This window comes from Anguilla rostrata, chromosome 15 (assembly GCF_018555375.3).
Source record: "Anguilla rostrata isolate EN2019 chromosome 15, ASM1855537v3, whole genome shotgun sequence".
In the NCBI taxonomy this organism is placed as follows: Eukaryota; Metazoa; Chordata; class Actinopteri; order Anguilliformes; family Anguillidae; genus Anguilla; species Anguilla rostrata.
The window spans coordinates 5,502,983-5,523,437 of record NC_057947.1 but is presented as its reverse complement, the minus strand read 5'-3'; the positions used below and the strand labels follow the sequence as shown (position 1 = coordinate 5,523,437).

Here is a 20,455-nt window from a genome sequence, read left to right as displayed (position 1 = left end):
ATGTTATCCACATTGTCGAAGCATTGCCAGTGAACGTTAAGCGGTCTAAACTGGACAAGGGCTATAAATTCTTTTTTGAGAAGTTTATATTCGGTTATGAAGGTAAGTATAACGTTAGCTCTGGTTCACCAGAAAGCTAAATAGCTAGCTTGCTAACCACATCAAGTTAGCCGATTAAAGAGATGTTGCACTTCGACATAACATAAATTCTTTTCTGGAGGCGACTCCATTGTGTTTTCGTAGCGTGAAGCAACATCTGCTGTCCGTTAACAGCGTCTCTGTTCCTCTCGGTTGTCCCGAAAATGAATGAATAGGGAGCCTGACAACTCTGAGGAAAAGCGATTCTGTTAACGTTGACAGTCAGCAGGGGAGGCAAATGCTATGTAAGTACAATGTGTTAGGCTCCACAAAATTACTTATGTTATTATACCGAAGTGAAATATCTCTGAACTAAGTTTTGTACTACCGTTACTATTTTGTGACATGCTGTTTGTGCTGTACTTGTTATAATAAAGATTTATATTGCTTGTCAGATCGCCTGTGTAATGGTGTTCAGTTCACTACCGAGCTGTTTGTTTTCATCGCTGATAAAAACTACCCACACATTTTTAAATCAGCTGATATATCTTAAGTATGCTTGTCGCGATGTCCGTCAATACATTTTGTAATTACAATTAACAACTAAAATAAACGTGCATCTGCAGTTTCAACATTGAATATCCAAATATGTGCTTGCTAACAAGCTAGCTGGCTAAAATGTAATTTGCTAATCATAACATAACATATAGCTCGCTAACTGATTTTTATGACATTCCAAGTTCCAGTGCACACCAAACTACGGAGGAAGAGGTCTGCATGCTATTTCGCCGAGGCTCTCAACCAGGCGAACGTTTCCCTGCTCCTGTTTACAACCTGAGGCAATTCTCCAAACTGCGCAAAGAGTACAGGTGAGCTGCTTAAACTATTTGAATAACTTGCGATGTTGGTGTTTGAGGTGCTTGGCTAAGTTAGCTGTATTGCCTACTGTTAAAGATATAAAATAATAAAAATATTAAATATACAAAAATATATAATATATAATTCACTGTCAAATCAAAATCAAACAAATCAATTGTAACAGTTCTAGTTTTTTCCATTTTCGTACCGCACTCTAGTCTGAGTTGGCCTGCTTGAGAACGGCTAAAAACACGAAAACAATTCATAACAGGTAAAGATGGCTAGCGGCAGTGCGCCTGCCATAACAGTTCCACCAAACATAGGCCCTACCACTCTTTGAGAAACAAAAAAAATAATAATTCATGTGTATGAATACTTTGCCCTTGGTTATATAATCAAGACAACATTGTCAAAAACACGTTTGGAAACACTGTCATTGCTCATTTTAAACTGAAAGAGGAAACGCATCTAGCTAGCTAACTTAGCCAAGCACCTCAAACACCGACTTTGCGAGTTATTCAGAGTTTAAGCAGCTCATCTGTACTCTTTACGCGGTTTGGAGAAGTGCCTCAGGTTGTAAACAGGAGCAGGGAAACGTTCGCCTGGTTGAGAGCCTCGGCGAAATAGCATGCAGACCTCTTCCTCCGTAGTTTGGTGTGCACTGGAACTTGGAATGTCATAAAATCAGTTAGCGAGCTATATGTTATGTTATGATTAGCAAATTACGTTTTAGCCAGCTAGCTTGTTAGCAAGCACATATTTGGATAGTCAATGTTGAAACTGCAGATGCACGTTTATTTTAGTTGTTAATTGTAATTACAAAATGTATTGACGGACATCGCGACAAGCATACTTAAGATATATCAGCTGATTTAAAAATGTGTGGGTAGTTTTTATCAGCGATGAAAACAAACAGCTCGGTAGTGAACTGAACACCATTACACAGGCGATCTGACAAGCAATATAAATCTTTATTAGAACAAGTACAGCACAAACAACATGTCACAAAATAGTAACGGTAGTACAAAACTTAATTCAGAGATATTTCACTTCGGTATAATAACATAAGTAATTTTGTGGAGCCTAACATTGTACTTACATAGCATTTGCCTCCCCTGTTGACCGTCAATGTTAACAGAATCGCTTTTCCTCACAGTTGTCAGGCTCCCTATTCATTCATTTTCGGGACAACCAAGAGGAACAGAGACGCTGTTAACGGACAGCAGATGTTGCTTCACGCTACGAAAACACAATGGAGTCGCCTCCAGAAAAGAATTTATGTCGAAGTGAAACATCTCTTTAATCGGCTAACTTGATGTGGTTAGCAAGCTAGCTATTTAGCTTTCTGGTGAACCAGAGCTAACGTTATACTTACCTTCATAACCGAATATAAACTTCTCAAAAAAGAATTTATAGCCCTTGTCCAGTTTAGACCGCTTAACGTTCACTGGCAATGCTTCGACAATGCGGATAACATCAGACAGTGAACGTTGGCAGAGCTATCAGGGACTGTGAGAACACACGTCACTGTTTAGGCTCAATTTTTCGCTGTCAGAAATGGACTTGCGTCCGTAGCAATGGTAACCGGAAACAAAGTATCCCTACATCCGGTTTTGGTCGCCATCTTGTGAGGCCTATCATTGTTGGAGTTTCTAGTGGCTCATCCTGTAAAGGCACTGGATCTCTGTGGATGGGCTCTACAATCTGGTATTGAATCTACACCCCATCAGTGCTGACTCGCCAGCTGTGACTTTGATGACTGCATCTCATCTCACTCTACCGATCCCTGTTAGATGACGGGGCACCTGTACTCTTATGTGCTCAGCTACACAAGATATCTTTGACCCACCTGTTTCTTTGAAAGCCTGACTTGAAGACTGCAGTGTGATAAGTGGCAGCTGATATCACATGCTTTGGAGAAGAGCACATGCTTTGTCTAGACTCTCCCAAACTGATGGCGATGACTGCAGCAACGTGTGCTGAAGAATATGATTGGGCATTCCAGACTGGGAGAAACATGGTAAAAAGCATTTTTTTAAAAAGCGAAACGTAGGTGTTCCAGAAAAAAACCCTCATTAAAAACAAGCATTATCACACAGCTGGATAATTTGAAAAGCAATTCTGGATAAGCATCTGGATTACAACTAAAGTGCTCCACGGATATTGAATTTGTAGCCTTTGTTTTACACAGTGCGATCCTTTATCACTGTACTGTACCAGGCTGCTACTTACATGGTATTAAGTTTCTTATTTATAATACAAAGACAGGATTTAGAATCATAAAATGTGTCCATTTCAGACATTTTGTATTCTGTTCATTGGTCTTCATGCGTAATGCGTCGCTTAACTCTTTGAGTAGCTTTACGGAATTTTTATGTATTGAAGTGCGCCACATATAACTGGTGTGTTCAAACTTACTAGCCCCGTTGAAAAAAGACAGTTTGTCACGACAGTAAGGCCGGCCCATTTTTCCTGCTGTCACTCCCGCCGATACACAGACCCGCATCCTGCTACACCGCGCTGCTTAGCTCGCGCTATAAAAACCCCGCCTTGCGCAGCCAGCTGCATATCTGCCTTCTCCTTCCGAATCCTCAACATCGGCAAGAAGTAAAACCGGACAAAATGGTGAGTACCTACGTCAAGATTCCACCATTTTACGACGAGCCATAGACCAGAAAACGCAAATGGAAATATTTAGCTTTGACATTTTGTTTTCTTAGGTTTTAATTGAATTATATTTATCATTTAAAAAAATAACCGAGAACGCAAAGACAAAAGGAAAACGGATGTGTCGAGATATGGATTCGGACCGTTACTGTGGCGTTTACGCTAGGTTGGACTAGAGAAAGCAGGCGGCCGAAATGCGCAGCTCTCACACAACAGGCAAAAACCTTTAGGGTAATACAGAAAAACTGTTGCTGTGCCGTTTTATCACTATTCGTTTCAGTAAACTGGAGTATAGGAGATTTTTCCGTTTTTTCCTCGAAGAGCACGTTTGCTTTACGAACGAAATGCAGTAACTAAACGTATGTTGCTTGACGAAGCCGAAAATTATTTTGGAATAAAGAGGAAAGTGAGACCAAGTCTAAAAGGTGCGATCAGATAAATTTGAAAATGCGAGCTTGTGCAACAGTTAGGGGGAATGTGGTGGCATAGCCTACAGGCCACCGGTTTATTCCTCTTGACTATTCAGTGCATACAATTTTTTTTCTCGATTTGCACTGATGATTCCATATTAAAACAAGACCAGGTCAAAAGCTAGTATATGGCTGGAACGAACCGGCCGACCAATGGTGTAACTTCATCAGTCAGTCACTCAGTCACAGACATGCGCGGTGTAACTTCACTCACTCACTCAGTCACTGACATTCGTGTTTATAGGGCTGGCCCCCGCTGTTGCGGTCCACCCAAAAAAATATATAATTTAGTATTGAACAGCACCTAATGATCTTTATCGTATTGTTTGAGTAAGCACATTGTCTTGTTTAAGAACTTACTCAACCTATGTATATAACAAACTGGAAAAAATAAGTTAGGGCTATGACTAGTTATCATGGTGACTGAGTGGTGAAGTGAGTGGTCTTGCCCTTCCTCTTGATGGCAGTAGCAGATGTCAGAGACCCAGAGACATCCAGCCAGTTCAGTGCTGACGGTTCATTGCTCCCAAGCTCCTCCCTCACCCTGTGCCCTGCTCTGTCTCCATGCCTCTCTTTGGAGACTGATCATTAAACTCTTTGTTTCTCTTTCCAGCGTGAGTGTATCTCTGTGCATGTCGGCCAAGCTGGAACCCAGATGGGCAATGCATGCTGGGAGTTGTACTGCCTGGAGCATGGCATTCAGCCTGATGGGCAGATGCCCAGTGACAAAACCATTGGAGGGGGAGATGACTCCTTTAACACCTTCTTCAGTGAGACAGGGGCTGGCAAACATGTCCCACGTGCGATCTTTGTGGACCTGGAGCCCACTGTCATTGGTAAGTTGGGTCTACATTAGCAGCCAGAGTGTGTTTTTCTAGTTTAGTCATAATACTTCTAATTACAGTAAAACAGACATCCTCATTGAAGAATATGACACATTGTATCGCATTTTGAGTCATGCTCCTTCACCGCTTGGTGATTTGCATAGTTAATGTTTAGGTACTAATAGTCGACTGTCCCTTCAGACGAGGTGCGCACAGGTACCTACCGCCAGCTGTTCCACCCAGAGCAGCTCATCACAGGAAAAGAAGACGCTGCCAATAACTACGCTCGGGGGCACTACACCATCGGCAAGGAAATCATCGACCTGGTTTTGGATAGGACACGAAAACTGGTACATTTTGCTTTCCAATGGGTTCAGATTATGTTCGCTATTTCTGTGTACTTGAGAATTGCAGAGGGGAAAAAAGCAAATAAACAAAATTTCTGACCCTTAGAGTCTATTTATGCATAAATGTGCTGAACCTGCTCCCTTCCTCCAGGCAGACCAGTGCACTGGGCTCCAGGGCTTCCTCATCTTCCACAGCTTTGGTGGGGGCACTGGCTCAGGGTTCACCTCCCTGCTGATGGAGCGTCTCTCTGTCGACTACGGCAAGAAGTCCAAGCTGGAGTTTGCGGTCTACCCAGCTCCCCAGGTGTCCACAGCTGTGGTGGAGCCCTACAACTCCATCCTGACCACCCACACCACCCTGGAGCACTCCGACTGCGCTTTCATGGTGGACAATGAGGCCATCTATGACATCTGCCGTAGAAACCTCGATATTGAGCGTCCCTCTTACACCAACCTCAATCGGCTCATTGGTCAGATTGTGTCTTCCATCACAGCTTCCCTGCGCTTTGATGGGGCCCTGAATGTGGACCTGACAGAGTTCCAGACCAACTTGGTGCCCTATCCCCGTATCCACTTCCCCCTGGCAACCTACGCCCCAGTCATCTCTGCAGAGAGGGCCTACCATGAGCAGTTGTCTGTGGCTGAAATCACCAACGCCTGCTTTGAGCCAGCCAACCAGATGGTGAAATGTGACCCTCGTCACGGCAAGTACATGGCCTGCTGCCTGCTGTATCGCGGTGACGTGGTGCCAAAAGATGTCAACTCCGCCATCGCCACAATCAAGACCAAGCGCAGCATCCAGTTTGTGGACTGGTGTCCCACAGGCTTTAAGGTGGGCATCAACTACCAGCCCCCCACTGTGGTGCCTGGAGGAGACCTGGCCAAGGTGCAGAGGGCCGTGTGCATGCTGAGCAACACCACTGCCATCGCCGAGGCCTGGGCCCGTCTCGACCACAAGTTTGACCTGATGTACGCCAAGCGTGCCTTTGTTCACTGGTATGTGGGAGAGGGCATGGAGGAGGGAGAGTTCTCTGAAGCTCGAGAAGACATGGCAGCCCTGGAGAAGGACTATGAAGAGGTGGGAACTGACAGCGTGGGGGAGGAAGATGAAGGAGAGGAGTACTAGAAGACACCAGGGCCTACATTCCACTTAAATTCTCTGCTTTAACATCAAATTTTACAGACTGTACAAAATTTCAATGCGACAGACAAATGTGGAAATCATTCCAGAGAATTAAAACATTCTCAAAAGCTACATTGTCATTGAGTTCTTCTGCTACAAATACAGCCGTTTAAGTTGGGCTAATATTTTTGATTTAGAATATCAACTTTAATTAAATCCTCACTCATGACATTTCAACAAATTTCACCAGGCCTGAAACTATCGAAGTGGGTATGGATATTTGGGTAATGGATGGGTAAATGTATTTGAACAGAGAACTGCATAGGGAATACTATAGTGCTCTGCAATACTCCCCATTTGAAACAAAAAAAGACTTACCCTCTTGGCAACATAAAACATGAATATATTGGCTGAATATTAATTTATTACAAGATATGTTTACACTTTGAGATTGCATAAATCCTCAACTTTACATTTTACAAAAGCAAACATTCTGTGCTTGCAGAATGTATTCCAAATTAGGGTAGAGAGGATAACAGACTGCTCAGTTGGGGGCGTAGGAGCTTTGTGACAGTGCAGCGACGGGCACAGTCTTGAAATGGAACATTCAGCTTGCGCCCATCTTGGAACCAACACTCACCAAGCCCCATTCCACCATTCACAATCATGTTAACAGCCATTACAACAGCTGGTGTTCAGTGAACAGGGTCTGTTTTCCTGAAGATAGAGGTGGTGTCCCACAAAATTTTGTTTTGAATGTCACGTTCAAAGCCCGCCTGAACCATCTAAAATACTTGTGTATAAATCATAAATGACAACGCCAGTACCAATAAAACTCAGTCGCCCTAAGTGTATGCAGTACACTGTATTTGGACACAATTGGTGGAAACAGATGTGTTTGTTTTGTTCTTATCAAAACAGCACTGCGGCCTTCATCTTAACCTTGCACTGTTGATGAAATGTAAGTTATGTATAATACAAAAACTAATTTCATACTATATTACACAAATCTAAAGCAAATTTCTTAGAAAAAATGTATTCTAACTACACAGTAAGCAAATTTTGGTGTGACAAGTCTGTACCGTTTTCGCAGTGTACAGGAGGTAATTACCGTTTGGGTTTGTTATCAGGGGCCATACCCCTGGACGGCTACTTATCAGAACACTGCCATGTGCAATACACTTGAAAACAAGGATGGTGTGAGTCATTTCCCATGAATTTTAAAATGCAACCCTACCACCAATCCATTAACATTATTAGGCTAAGATTTAAAATAACATAAATTACAACTGTACATTCCTCAGATGCAATTCCAAATAACGTTGTACAACAGGAGTGATACGTAGGCGTAGCCTACATACCGTTATAGCCTACACATAATTAAAAAATTTGATTTCCCAAAGTAATCTCAAGTTGTCATTCTTTTGCACAGACAGCAGATGGCGAGAGTCTTTCGTCTTAAATTATGTAGCCTAATGTGTGATTTTAACAGTTTAGAAGCAGTTCCTTGTTGTGCTGACGTAAATACACAGTTATATTTCAGCTGATTTGTTTACATCGCAAGACAAATGTGTAGCCTGTTTGATGTGGCTAGCTAGCAAATCGTCTTAATAGGCGATTCTAGCAGCACTGCGAAAGACAGACAGGAATACAATGCATAAACTGACACGGATTAATCGGAGTCCACATTCCTAAAACTGGACTTGGATCTCAACATTTAACCATCCCGTGAAAACAATTGCTTTGTAGAAATAATTTTCCGTTTATGCTGTCATTTTTCTTTGGACATTCTATCATTCAGTTACTTCGGCCTATTTTTTTAAAATCTTTTTTATCCTTTCACCGTCGCTTTATAGTCAAGGCCATTTGACAGTTTGTGTGTTGGTTTTCTAAAAGCACAGCTAGACTTAATGGTGCTACACCGAACAGACATCCAATGTAGCATGTGTTGACTAAGTTAACGGAAAATAATCGAATATGGCATAAAATATGCGGGGATGGATAAAAATACTTACTCCTTCATATAAATAGATTCCGATGTAAAACTTGTGCGGTGTTTTGACGCAGTCAGTGCTTTCAATTTTAGGCTGTACCCAACACTCACAAGTATGCTGCCTGTTCGTCTCATCGTGCCTTCGTTTGAACTCTAACGTGCGACAAGCGACACTATTGCCCAATGAACATTTGATGTTGACGCACTGTAACACGATCAGCCAATCGGCGTAGTTGCTAATCTTAGCGAAATCAGAGGCGGAGTCTGTGACGATTCAAAACACTGACACGAATTATCCCTGGTATATTCTGGGTGCTCCGTTTTTTTCTGGACGTTTCGGCTCAGCTGTCTGTGACGCAGGGCTAAGAGCCGAACCAGGAATAAAGGCATACGGGTACGGACATTTAGGTGTGGGAAAGCCGTGACAAGTTATGTGCCTCAGTCGGCCAACAAGACATTGAGGGACGTATAGCCCGGAATTACACCGCGGTGTAGCCTACCTTAGAGGAGTTATACACTCGTTCGTATCAATTCTCACGCAGAGCATTCCAGCGACTTTCCAAAATACTTTGCTCCCGTTTTAAGACTGCGAGGAGACTCTGCATCTGCTTGCTGAATATACTTCCAAAAAAGGTAACATCTACGGTAACAAGCTATTAACATTTAGGCTACTATGTAATGTAACTGACTAACCTAGGTAGCTAACAGCCAGATATCAGCTTGTTTCTTTATATGCAACTGTCATTTTGCCTTCGTGCTATATCAGTTAATTTTGGAAAGGCTTCGGCTTTTGACACTGTTCTGCTAAATATTCCAGCGGTTGGCAAATAACCGTCATTTAAAGGCTAGGGGGTTTTGTGCTTGCTCTCATTGGGCGTCTGTGTGTTCTCTGAGGCCGCAGCTGTTAGGAGCCATAACGACAAAACAAACCGTGGAGTCTGAGCTGGAAATAACATCACAATGTGTCCGGTTTCCAGAGAACTCCAGACTTGTGTAGACTCACAGCCAGGCTGGGGGGGGGGATACCAGCCGACTGTCATCCGTAATGAAACCCCCTTTGGTCAGCTGGTATCGGAATACAAATGTGGCGACTCGGGAGCGCAGTAAAGACCAACATGAGTTGATTATTTAACGGTGTACGACTCCTCGGTCACGTTACCTGCTAATAACTATAATGTCTAAATCGATTACAGCTTAGCAAGGGACGCAGCTTCAAAACTGAGTGGTTAATGCAGTTGTCAATATGATCCTGGCGACTTCGGGGGGTGTAGATTGTATCTCCAAGGGCACCTGTGGTTTAAAGAAATCGCTGTATGTGTCTGAATGGCCCCATCTATTATGTGCTTACTGGCTGTATTTTGCCTTCAATTGGTTGGTTCGGATGGATCAAAACACCACAATTAGGCTCCCAAAGAAGTTAGGGTTACGTACGTTTGGGAGTACCAAATTTGACAATCTAGGCTACTACTGGGCAACACTCAGTTCTTTGTAAGCACTTGCAGCAATGACAGCTCAGGTATGTCTATATGAACTTTGCCGATATAGATTTGAACTCCAGGCATGACTTGTCGGCCTCTCTCAGAAGTGGCTTCAGTCAAACTACTGTCTCAAATAGGCCAAATCTGTGAAGTGCTCAAGTTAATCTCTTAACAGTTGAACTTGATGAGCCCATGAGCTCCACTACTCTGCCCTTGGTGTAGCTAGCCTCTTATTTCAGACAGTTGTCCTTCTCATCTGATCTGGTTCCTCAGTTTGGTAGGGCAGCCTGATATTGGTAGTGTCTTGGTTGTGTCGTATGTTTTCCCATTTTGTTACAATGGACGTAAAACAGCGTTCCTAAAATGGTTTGAGGTTTTGCAGATCTTTTAATAACCAGCGTTTTGCTTTCTAACAACTTAGTCTTGAAGTTACACCGGCAGTTCCAGTGTGGCTGATGAGATCTGCTGTTTCAAATGCTAGACCTCACAAATACAGTGAAATTTATTCTTCTGCAAGCATTCAGCTGAACACAAATGGATTCATAATCAACATGGGTGAACCTCATAACATATTACGTGTGATCTTAAGAAAATGGAATACACCTGGCCAAATTTCAATTGTTAATACAAAGGGGATGTATACTGATCAATTAAGGAATTTTCAGGTTTTTATTCTGTGCTACCATCTGTGCTATCTTTTACAGTACATGGAGGGGGGGGGGGGTGTGTGGGATTTGGTGACATAAGCCAATGGACTACATCTGAGATCTGGACAAAGGACACCCTAAAGCTATCTTTTCTCTGTTTGTGCTCTCACAAGTAGGCTACATCAATACAAAATGATCATTCAAATTTTGCACCATTAGACATAGGCTTCTGAAATTGGAATTTGTGATCTGCAGTATCACACACACACACACATTTTCTCACAAACTATGGTTCAGAAATTACTTACAGAAAAACAGCCAACTGGGAACATACAAAATGAAATTAATCACTAACAATTTATCACAATATTTCATGAACATGAAGAGCTGGACCTCTCTTACATAAGAGTCTTGCATAATAATTATCAAAGGTCGACACAACAATGTGCGGCATTATGAATCATTTTTTCCTCCTTTTGAACTGCCTCTCATCAACATTTTTTTCCCTTTCTGTTTAGTATGAATAAACTTGTATCACATGGATCTTGCATGTTTTCCTGTGGTAGGAATTAGAAAACACAGGCTTATTAAAATAAAAAAATAAAAAAAGACATTGCTGAATATCTGAATTCCTTGTGTGTATGGTGTAGGCACTGCAGTATTAGGGAAAGCATCAGATCCAGGGCAGCAGCGTTTAAAAGCAGCAGACGGCTGTAACACCAAAGCTGTGTATTTCCGCCAGGGGCAGCAAGGGTGAGGGGGGAAGACATGGTGGATTACTATGACGTTCTGGGAGTGTCGCGAAACGCCTCCTCAGAAGACATCAAAAAGGCGTAAGTAACCAGGTGGCCCTCCAAGCTCAGTGGCGCTCAATACCTAGACTTAGAGGTCTCTTGGTTTGGTACACTGTGGTACTTGGTGTACTTGGTATTATGAGGGAAGAAATTTTCATACTGTACATCAGTGGTTCTGGGTCCTGGGGACCACAATCTATGCTGGTTGTTTTTAAAGCCAATCTTTTGCTCAGTTTAAGGTTGTTGAACACGTGTTTAAGTTCTTTCTTCATTTTTCCTTAAAGATATTTAACACAATGCAGGTTTGGTGCATTATGATTTGCTTTGTCTATGATCTTCTTCATTATCTACCAAATGTTTTGTGGTCAGGTGTTCACACTTTCACCAGTTAGGATTCACCTCAGGCTTTCATTTGATCAGTTAGTTTTTTTAAACCCGTTTTTATGTAATCATTCACAATGTAGCTGAATATGCACAATGGGAATATTCTACTTTTATTCTTCCTGGCATGCATAGCTATTTCTGACAATAAGCTGCATACGAGAGTAAATAATCCCTCAAAAGATGAAATTCTGGGATTGCAATTGTGCTTGGAGCGAAAACTAGCATACACAGGGGTCCCCAGTAAGGGGTTTGAGACAGAGGTGGGTAACCTGGCTTCAAAGAGTAAAAAGACTGACCATGTATTAGCTCCACCACCATGCACTAAACCAGCTGATTCTAATTAGCATAACTCTTCACCATGGTAGGAGAACTAATTATTGTAATCAGCTGGTTTAGTGCATGTTGGTGGCGCAAATACATGGTCAGTCTTTTTACTCTTTGAAGCCGGGTTACCCACCTCTGGTTTGAGAACCACTGCTGTTGTGGTCTTCAACTTGTCATTGATCAGTGTATAGCTTCACTAGGCATTTATATCCTCCTCAAATTATGATTGCAAACAAAGTCTTACAGTACTTGTAGCCTTCTCACCAGCAGTTGTTATACTTCTGTAACACACAATTACAGGGGTCCAGCATGACAATATATGTCATTGAAGAATATTTTTTGTCGCAACTGCTTTTTGTAATATTGCAATATCATCATAATATTTCATTAAAACAAAGTAACATATTGAATAAATTGTTTAAAATGAGCACAGAGTGGGGTTTATTCTGTACAGGTCACCGCGCATGCCTGGATAGGTTGTTTGCAAATGCTGCTGTGTCCTCCACTGGTGTCCTATAGGGGCACGCATGATTAGTTTCTCAGTTTTTGAGGAACTTTAGCAGTGCTGTGTTGCTGTACCCTCTGGAGGATGAATGTCTGATGAATGGATGAATGCATGAAGACTAAAGGAGTGGAGATATACAGCGAAATCACACCACTGAAAAGGTTCAATGATTAGTCGATGCTTGTATTACATTCGTTTGACTTTTGCAAAGTATTGAAAGATTCTGCCACTGACAAGGTCATGAAGAGCAGGGTCAGGCTCACAGTTGAAAGTCCAGGACAGGTCAGATTAGAAAGACATAAGAGGGCAGCTGAGTCTGTAACAGTCTGTAACTGAAGCTTGCTGGGCTTGTCACAGCCACCTGAATACACCCAGCCCAGTCTGTGTGACTGAATTAGCCTGCTGCGTGTGATGCAGGTGTAACGCCAGACGCTTCTGTGTGCGTACACGCTTGCGTGTGTGTGCTCTTATAAAGGTACAGGAAGCTAGCCCTGCAGTGGCACCCAGACAAGAACCCGGACAACAAGGAGGAGGCAGAGAGGAAGTTCAAGGAGATAGCTGAGGCCTATGAAGTTCTGTCTGACAGTAAGCACTCACTAACACTTATGAACTCTATTATTATGAATGCTGTTTAACTGTGAATCAGGTTTAGAAACACATGAACCCACTGTATGCACAGCTGGGCATAAGCTTTGGGGTAAGGCAAGGTTTAAGCAGCAGTGCCCAACCTGGGATTTTGAGTCAGCAGATTGACTACCAAGTGGGAACAAGCCCAGGAACCCCAAAACCAGGAAACAATAAATGTAATACAAAGTGGTTATAAATCATAATTTTGCTTTAGTTTTCTGAAGATCAAATGCTGTGCTTACCTCTCTCTCTCTCTCAGCAAGCAAGCGAGAAGCGTATGATCACTTTGGCAAGGATGGCGTGCCCAGTTCAGGTGGGTAAAGCAGACAGACTCCCCATTGCACACATTTAAGAACCCACAACAGACCCATTAAAGAAAGTGTGTAGTATTTCGTGACACTGCTGATTGTAAAGATGATAAATATTTTTTGCACATTTGTTTTCTCCGGTCTTACCCCACGTCTCTCTCTCTCTCCTTCTCCTCACCCATAGGCTCCAGTGGATCCTCCAGCCCAGATTTCCCAGGATTCACCTTCACATTCCGCAGCCCGGACGAGGTCTTCCGGGAGTTCTTCGGGGGCCAGGATCCGTTTGCCAGCTTCTTCGGTGAGACTGCAAGGCCGGAGCCAGGCATGGCCAAACAGAACACAGAACTCAGTGCTTTATTTCTATGGTTTCCTGTGAATTCTCGTTCCCTCCGCCTGTCCTAACCCTAAACCCCGCCCCCCGTGCTCAGTAGACGACTTCCCTTTTGGCGGGATGCATGGCGGGTTCCACGGGCACTCTGGCGCCTCGCGGCTCGGACCCAGCCGCTTCTTCTCCTTCCCGTCGGCCGGAGGTGCGTTCCTCCCTGTCAACGGTCACGCCCGTTCTTGCCCTTGGAGGCTGCAGAATGTTACGGTTTTGTTGCCGTGCAGCACTTAATGGAACGATTAAAGCTGCAAACACAGCTCATTAACCTGGTCTCTCGGATACAACTGGCTGCTGGTTTTATGGTGAAAACAAAAACAAACCACCCTGCAGCTCTCCAAGTGCAAAAAGTGAATACTGCTGCATAACAGAATTCAGTTGCAAGTTCTAGAACTCTCACCTGAACGCAAACCGAATCAACAACTCGGACCATTCCCAAACTCCTTTGCGTGTGGTTTGGTAAGAGCTTCCTGTACAAGCAGAAATACCTTGACAGCTTTGAAAATTTTTTTAAAATTACAATCCTGTTGCAGGAAGACAACCTGTCCTCATTTCCAAATTTGTTCCCAAGAATCATCAAATATCTCCACCATACTGGCAGTTAGATGCTTTGACATGTTTGCCTAACAGGTTACCACACACAGGAAGACAAAGGCAACATAGCAGTAACCCCTAAACTTGCAAGTAAAGTTTCTGATAGTAATAAAGGCCTAAACTAAACTAAACAATCCCTCTCTTGCTCTCTCTTGTCCATCTCAGTGGACTTCACCACCTTCTCCTCCTCCTCCATGGGGGGACTGGACAGGGGGATGGGTGGAGGGATGGGGAACTTCAAGTCCGTCTCCACATCCACACGTATCATCAACGGGAAACGTACCACCACCAAAAAGTCAGTTTCTGATTTATGGCTACGTTAATAGACACAACACTGATGATGACAATGATAAGAATGACAACGCTAACCATAGCGATAGTGGTGATAACTTTTTTTTCTTTTTTAAGAATCCGAGAGAATGGTCAGGAGAGAACAGAGATTGAAGAGGACGGGGTCTTGAAGACCATCCTGATTAATGGTAAGATTTCCCTTATACACACTTATACTCTTCCTAACATCCACCTGCTAATCCAGACCATCACATTCCCTGGCTGTATGCTAGTGGCCCAAAGAGACTGTTCCAGTCAGCAGGCTTGTTGCCATCCCATGCAAGAGTGACCCCTCAGGTCAAAGGGGCAACTGCAGGCTGCCTGCATGCTATTGGCACATCAGTGACAAGAACGCTCTTAAGTCACTCTTTGCTTAACTTGTAGGCTACTGTTTATTTAACAGAACATAGACTATACACAGGTCCTGTGTCACCCCGCAGCCACAGGTACACGCAGTGTTCAAAGCCTGAATCCATTGGTCCCAGCTATCGGGCCAATTTTACATTTTGACAGAAAACATTTAACGAAAATATAATATATATTTTAAAGGGGCTTCAACCAAATCCCTTTAAATGACCGGTCACCGAAAGAAACACATTCACTAAAAACGTTTAAATATATCGATAGCTGCATGAAACTCAACACTCAGTTCCCCGTCTTTCCGTAATTATTTATTCATATGAAACATTTCATAATCTAGAGTTTACAACTAGACAACGTTTATCTCAGAAATCTTTTTTTGAAATAGCGACCCAGCCACCGGTCCGTGGGAGATACGATGGGGACAGGCTAAAAACTTTCTACTTGGTTAGCCAGGCAGTTGACATACAAATAAGAAAATAAATTTGTTTACTAATCAACAGAGCATATAATATTCTCGGCAAATAAAAAGTAGATAAATCCGGTCAAAGCTGACACTGGTCCGATATATCGTAAGAGCCGTGATTCTTGCGACAGTCGTTTCATATTTCACCAAACGTTATACTAGTCAAATGAATTACCGTAGCCTGCTAAAGTCGTTTGCTAGTCAGCTAGCGAACATACCTTGATATCAGTGTACTGATGAATACATAGCATTCCTATTAACAGGCAAATAACCATTCGTTCAAGTTAACATAATTATTCTTACATAAAAAAATCACATTTATGTGAAAACCATACCTATAGTTACTAACCTTTCAAGCTTTTGCAACGGTCGGTGACAGTTCAAAATGTTCCACCGGAGTTCACTTGAAGTTCAGATTTGTTTCGGAGGAACAAACCACCACTGCCTAAATTAAGGGGCGGTTTTTAATAATAAAGTAGACTATTACAGTTGGGAGGAAAAACGTAATGTGCATTTGGTACAAAACAGTATTGGGACATGAGGCTATTGGTTTATAAAAATCAATTTTGCTTTTTAAAAATAATGCTGCATCCCGGCATGGCAAAAATACTCTCCCGAGGCAATGACTGGACAACCAACTCATGTGCCTGCGTAGTGAAATGATATGGTTGCTACCACCATGGAAACCAATGTTGTAAAGTTATTTTATTTATTGATTCTTGATTGATTGTAATGATTGAAATTAAGAAGTTCCAGCTTTGTGAGAGGCCAGCAGTAGTGTGCTTCTGATAATTTAGAAATCGTTATAACAGAACATTGCAGCCTAAGTAAATAAAGTATATTGACCTTCTCAGCAATACGGTAAGCAATTGCATATTTATGCTGGGTGTTCCAAGTGTAGGTTATAAGTCTGAGGGTTTTTAAAACATGTATTTTAGAAGATGAGTTCACTGTGAACGTGCTATGCAGGGTCCTGTTTACGTGTTTGTTTCCTGTTGGAGGTGTTGAGGATGAAATGGCCCTCGCATTGGAGCTGAGTCGTCGGGAGCTACCGAGCCAGACGGCGACGCAGCAGCCTGTCCGACAGGAGAGCTACCTGCTGGAGCAGCCCGGCCTCAGCTCCCGCGGCCAGGCACAGCGGTCCTTCAGCTCCGCCCCTTTCTACAACTGCCCCGATGGGAGCGAGGACGAGGAGGAGGATGAAGACCTGCAGATGGCCCTGGCCTGCAGCCTCTCAGAGCTGGAGGCCCAGCAGCGCGCAGCGGCTGCCGATGTGATCACAGGTGCTGGGGGCGTGGCCACAGAGCAGGGGGGCAGGGCCAGGGAGCCAGGGGGCGTAGAGGGGGGTAGAGGCGGGACGGTAGTCAGGGAGCAGCCCAGAGCAGCAGAGGAGAGGACGGGGGTGACACACCACAGGACTCGGGAGGAGGGGAGGCCTGTGGGGAAAGCGGAGGAGAATAGCGCCCTGGAGCCTACAGCGCCCCCACTGGATGGGAGGAGGGATTCCAACGAGAACATCAAAAAGAAAAAGAAGTACAGATGCCTGATGTGCTGAGCAGCACTGTTCCCAGATCAGTGGGGGGACGGGGGGGGGCGGGGGGTGTGCATGTCCTTTTCAGTGTGTCTTCTTCTCCTAGCATGGAACTGACAGTGGCCTTCACACTGCTGAAGTTAGTATAGTGTCTTGGCTGCAAGTAAAAGCATTGTGCCTCTCGTGCAGCCACTTTTTCTCGTGGTAGAGGAAAAGTTCCGCTGTAGAGCTGGTCATTTCTACGGGTGAGAGCTGGTAATATCGTAACTAACCGAGTGGCGGGCTCACTGAATGTTTCATAGTGATTTTGAACTGTTGTGTCAGTATTGTATTGGCTGGATGCACAAGGCCTTCCCATACCTCAGAAGAAATGACAAGTCTGCCTTTTCCTAGAGTGACCACCAACACTGAGTGCCAAACAACTCCTGCTGGCCTTTTCTCCAGCCTCTTTGCGTAATTATCCCACTTGTTTATGAAAGAAATGACTTACCATAGTACAATTACCCAATGAAATTTGGGAAAACCGCAGCACAGACCCGATGGCCTGGGAATGTTAAGTTAAGAGAGTAGGGCTCGCCCACTTCCTGCCTTTTAGCAGCTAACTGGTCATTTACTTCCTGTTTCCTACATCCTGTGAATGTTTCAGTGGACAAGGCAAGGGTGCCTGCCCTGAGGTGAGCACTCTACCTGTCCGCCTGTGTCCCTGGTCTACTCAGCGCCATGGGCTTTCAGTTTCTCACATTTACTTTATGAGGCCCGTTATGGTGGGAGAGGAATTTCTGATTGAGGAGGGATACCAAGATATCTCCCAAAATAATTAAGAATTGTAAATAATTTTTGTGAGTGGACATGTTATGCATTTTTCTTTTTTGCATAGCTTTACTTCCTTTTGGTGTACCTTAAACCTTCCCCTAGTGTTAATTTTTACAGCATATCTCTTAGGAGACAAACCAACATGTTTTGATATACAGCCCTCGAACAATAATTTGTGATGGGAATATGTGCAATTGAACAGTTTTTAAGAGAGGGGGAAAAGAATGAATGTTAACTGCTATAATTATATGATATAACGCTATAATCAAGCTCCTGTATCTGAGATGAGAACAAGAATGTACAAAATTGTCTGTTGTTTAGTGCCTTGGTGGGGACGGCCATCCGATTAGCAGCTGTGTCAAGCTTCCTTACCCAAGCTGCGGCGGGATAAAACCAACAGGATTCAGATTCGCTGCTAATGTGATAGTCTGCTTTGTGCTGACAATGTGAAAGCGCAAGTTGACCTGTTTTTAAAGCGATGTTTTAAAAAAAATATTTTGTGCTTGGCAGCATTGTCAGTGAGTGTAAGTCATTGTGTAATATCCAGCACAGCGCCGGCGCATGATGGGATTGAGGAAGACTTCTTGTATTTACAAATTTGACATCTCAGCGGATATCCTCTGCCGTTTCATCACTGAAGTGATTTATCTTTGCTTCTAAAAACCGACAGAACCATTGAAACAACATCGAATAGCAATAGGAGGACATTTTTTTTAAATCAGTGAATATTTCATGCAGCAATAAAACAGAATACGTTCACATGCGTGAACAGCACAATTACTCTTTGCTGTTCCCCTAACTGCAGAGGACTGCCGCTGTACAGCTGTACACGCGCTCTACCCCGCACCCTACTACAGAGTATTACTGCACATTAACTCCTCCACTGCCACTGCACCCTTAATGAGAGCTGTGCTCACGGACTACACAGGGAAACTGCATTTCCTACTGTTAACTGTTTTTATATTTAAAAGAAGAAAAAAAAAAAATGCTGTTGTAACTGCTGATTATTTCTTTGTGACTGCCAGTTAAACACGCAAAAAACAATAAAACGACGAGAAAGTTAAAGCAACACGAGTACATGCACTCTTCTTACGACCGAATCGAGCATAACCACGCCAGCGAGCGCCTGTCAGGGCGGGGTCTGTCTGAGGGAGGGAGGGCAGGTGTAGCAGGGATGAGACTGAGAGGTGTATTGGGACTGGAGGGGCGTAATGGTTGCACAGGCATGTTAGAGGCAGGCGGTGTAACGGAGCTGGCGTCTGTAAAGCAGGTGGAGAGGTGGAAATCAGGCGAACCTTTGATGTGGGGGCGGGGCTGTGAACCGCACCTTCTCCCTCACGGCGTCTTTTGTGTGAACTCGGCAGCGTTAGATTGCACACCGGCAAGCCTCCTCCCATCGCCGCTGCCGCTCTGCTCGGCCTCATCAGCCGCAAGAGTCCTCTCCCGGGTCACCCACGCCCGCCTCCCCCGAGCTGGGCTGACCGGGCTGGTCCCTCGTCTCTCTCTCTCTCCCGCGCTCTCCTCCCGCGTGCGCTCTCATCCTCACCCAGCCGTAGTCCTCTCCCGCCATCTTGTGTGACAGAGCCTCCCCCCCCCCCCCCACCCCCGTCCCGTTTCATCTCCTGCCGGCCTCAACTCTCTCACTCTCCTGCTCTTTCAGACTCCGACTTCCAGGCTTTCACTGGCTGACTGGCCACTGCAGCCCCTCCAGGTAACGTTCGGTCTGCCAATCACACGGCCGCGTGTGGAACCGCACCTCCCCGTCCCCTCCTGTGACCCTCAGCCATATCTGCCCCTTGTGTGTGTGTGTGTGTGTGTGTGTGTCTGTGAGCCGCCTCAGGGACAGGACACAGATTAATATATTAAGGAAAATACAGAAATACAGAAATGCAGGAAGATACTCAGTTTAAAAAGGGTGTGTGTGTATATATAATAGGGGTTATTTATGGAAGCTATATTAATGAAGTTACTCAGTAGCTACATTTATTAAGTTAATCAAGGGTATAACAACAACCTGCACTTCTTGTCACAAGTAGAACTGCATCTTGTCTGCAGCACACTTGATTAACTCAGTTTTGCCACTGCTCTCCTTTCTGCACCAAATCGGAGTGTGTGTGTGCGCAGTTCTGTCACATCCCCGTGTCATTGGCTGTTCTGCAGTCACATGGCCCTGGTGTGCTGTGCAACAGTGCGGGCATGATGGGAAGGTTTGAGGAAGGGGAGGGGAGGGGGAGGGGGAGGGGTGTGAGCTAACTGATTCCCTGTCCGTTTTGCTCTCAACAGGCAGAGGCTTCCAGTGCGCTCTCGTTCTCTCTCGGCCGCCCCTCTCCTACTGAGCCGCACTTTTCAAAGTTTTATTTGGAAAAAAAAAAGACGAGAAGGAGAAAGCAGTGTGCAGATGTTCGAGCGTACAAGCTGAGAGCAAGACCGGATTCCTGCTTATATACTGATCTGTAATGTTGCTTTACCGAAATAACTGGAAATAACATGGAAGACTGAACAAATATAGTTGTGTTTTATAAAGAAGTGTGTTTGGCCTCTGTGTTCTGGTG

General features: G+C 44.0%; 2 protein-coding genes and 1 long non-coding RNA gene across 4 annotated transcripts in view; 2 read left to right on the top strand and 1 right to left on the bottom strand.

The window, feature by feature from the left end:
• LOC135240967 (uncharacterized) overlaps window positions 1-16,567 on the bottom strand; it is a 39,018-nt gene extending 22,451 nt beyond the window's left edge. The window contains exons 1-2 of the long non-coding RNA XR_010325838.1: window positions 15,909-16,567; window positions 13,575-13,731 (exon numbers count right to left, since the gene is read on the bottom strand). This is a non-coding gene — a long non-coding RNA (uncharacterized LOC135240967). The remainder of the gene's footprint in view (window positions 1-13,574; window positions 13,732-15,908) is intronic.
• LOC135240963 (tubulin alpha chain-like) lies at window positions 3,404-6,499 on the top strand. The gene is made up of 4 exons (XM_064311044.1): window positions 3,404-3,561; window positions 4,687-4,909; window positions 5,099-5,247; window positions 5,396-6,499. Exons 1-4 carry the CDS (start codon window positions 3,559-3,561, stop codon window positions 6,368-6,370), a joined length of 1,350 nt encoding a protein of 449 aa, XP_064167114.1. The 5' UTR covers window positions 3,404-3,558; the 3' UTR covers window positions 6,371-6,499.
• Window positions 8,630-20,429, top strand: dnajb2 (DnaJ heat shock protein family (Hsp40) member B2). 2 transcript variants are annotated; one of them, XM_064311047.1, is made up of 11 exons: window positions 8,630-8,993; window positions 11,228-11,318; window positions 12,968-13,077; window positions 13,379-13,432; window positions 13,612-13,725; window positions 13,856-13,957; window positions 14,569-14,698; window positions 14,812-14,882; window positions 16,561-16,842; window positions 19,564-19,614; window positions 20,187-20,429. In XM_064311047.1, exons 2-10 carry the CDS (start codon window positions 11,254-11,256, stop codon window positions 19,590-19,592), a joined length of 957 nt encoding a protein of 318 aa, XP_064167117.1. In that variant the 5' UTR covers window positions 8,630-8,993; window positions 11,228-11,253; the 3' UTR covers window positions 19,593-19,614; window positions 20,187-20,429. The 2 variants fall into 2 exon arrangements, with proteins under 2 accessions (XP_064167117.1, XP_064167118.1); XM_064311048.1 differs by having other exon boundaries at window positions 8,633-8,993; window positions 13,859-13,957.
• The last annotated feature ends 26 nt before the right edge of the window (window positions 20,430-20,455 follow it).

Bases quoted from the DNA above. Each gene is read 5' to 3' on its own strand.
- LOC135240963 (XM_064311044.1), top strand. The intron at 4,910-5,098 runs GTAAGTTGGGTC...CTGTCCCTTCAG, and splicing joins CCTGGAGCCCACTGTCATTG to ACGAGGTGCGCACAGGTACC. The intron at 5,248-5,395 runs GTACATTTTGCT...CCCTTCCTCCAG, and splicing joins TGGATAGGACACGAAAACTG to GCAGACCAGTGCACTGGGCT.
- dnajb2 (XM_064311047.1), top strand. From the start codon at position 11,254: ATGGTGGATTACTATGACGTTCTGGGAGTGTCGCGAAACGCCTCCTCA. The intron at 13,433-13,611 runs GTGGGTAAAGCA...CCTCACCCATAG, and splicing joins GGATGGCGTGCCCAGTTCAG to GCTCCAGTGGATCCTCCAGC. The intron at 14,883-16,560 runs GTAAGATTTCCC...TTCCTGTTGGAG, and splicing joins GAAGACCATCCTGATTAATG to GTGTTGAGGATGAAATGGCC.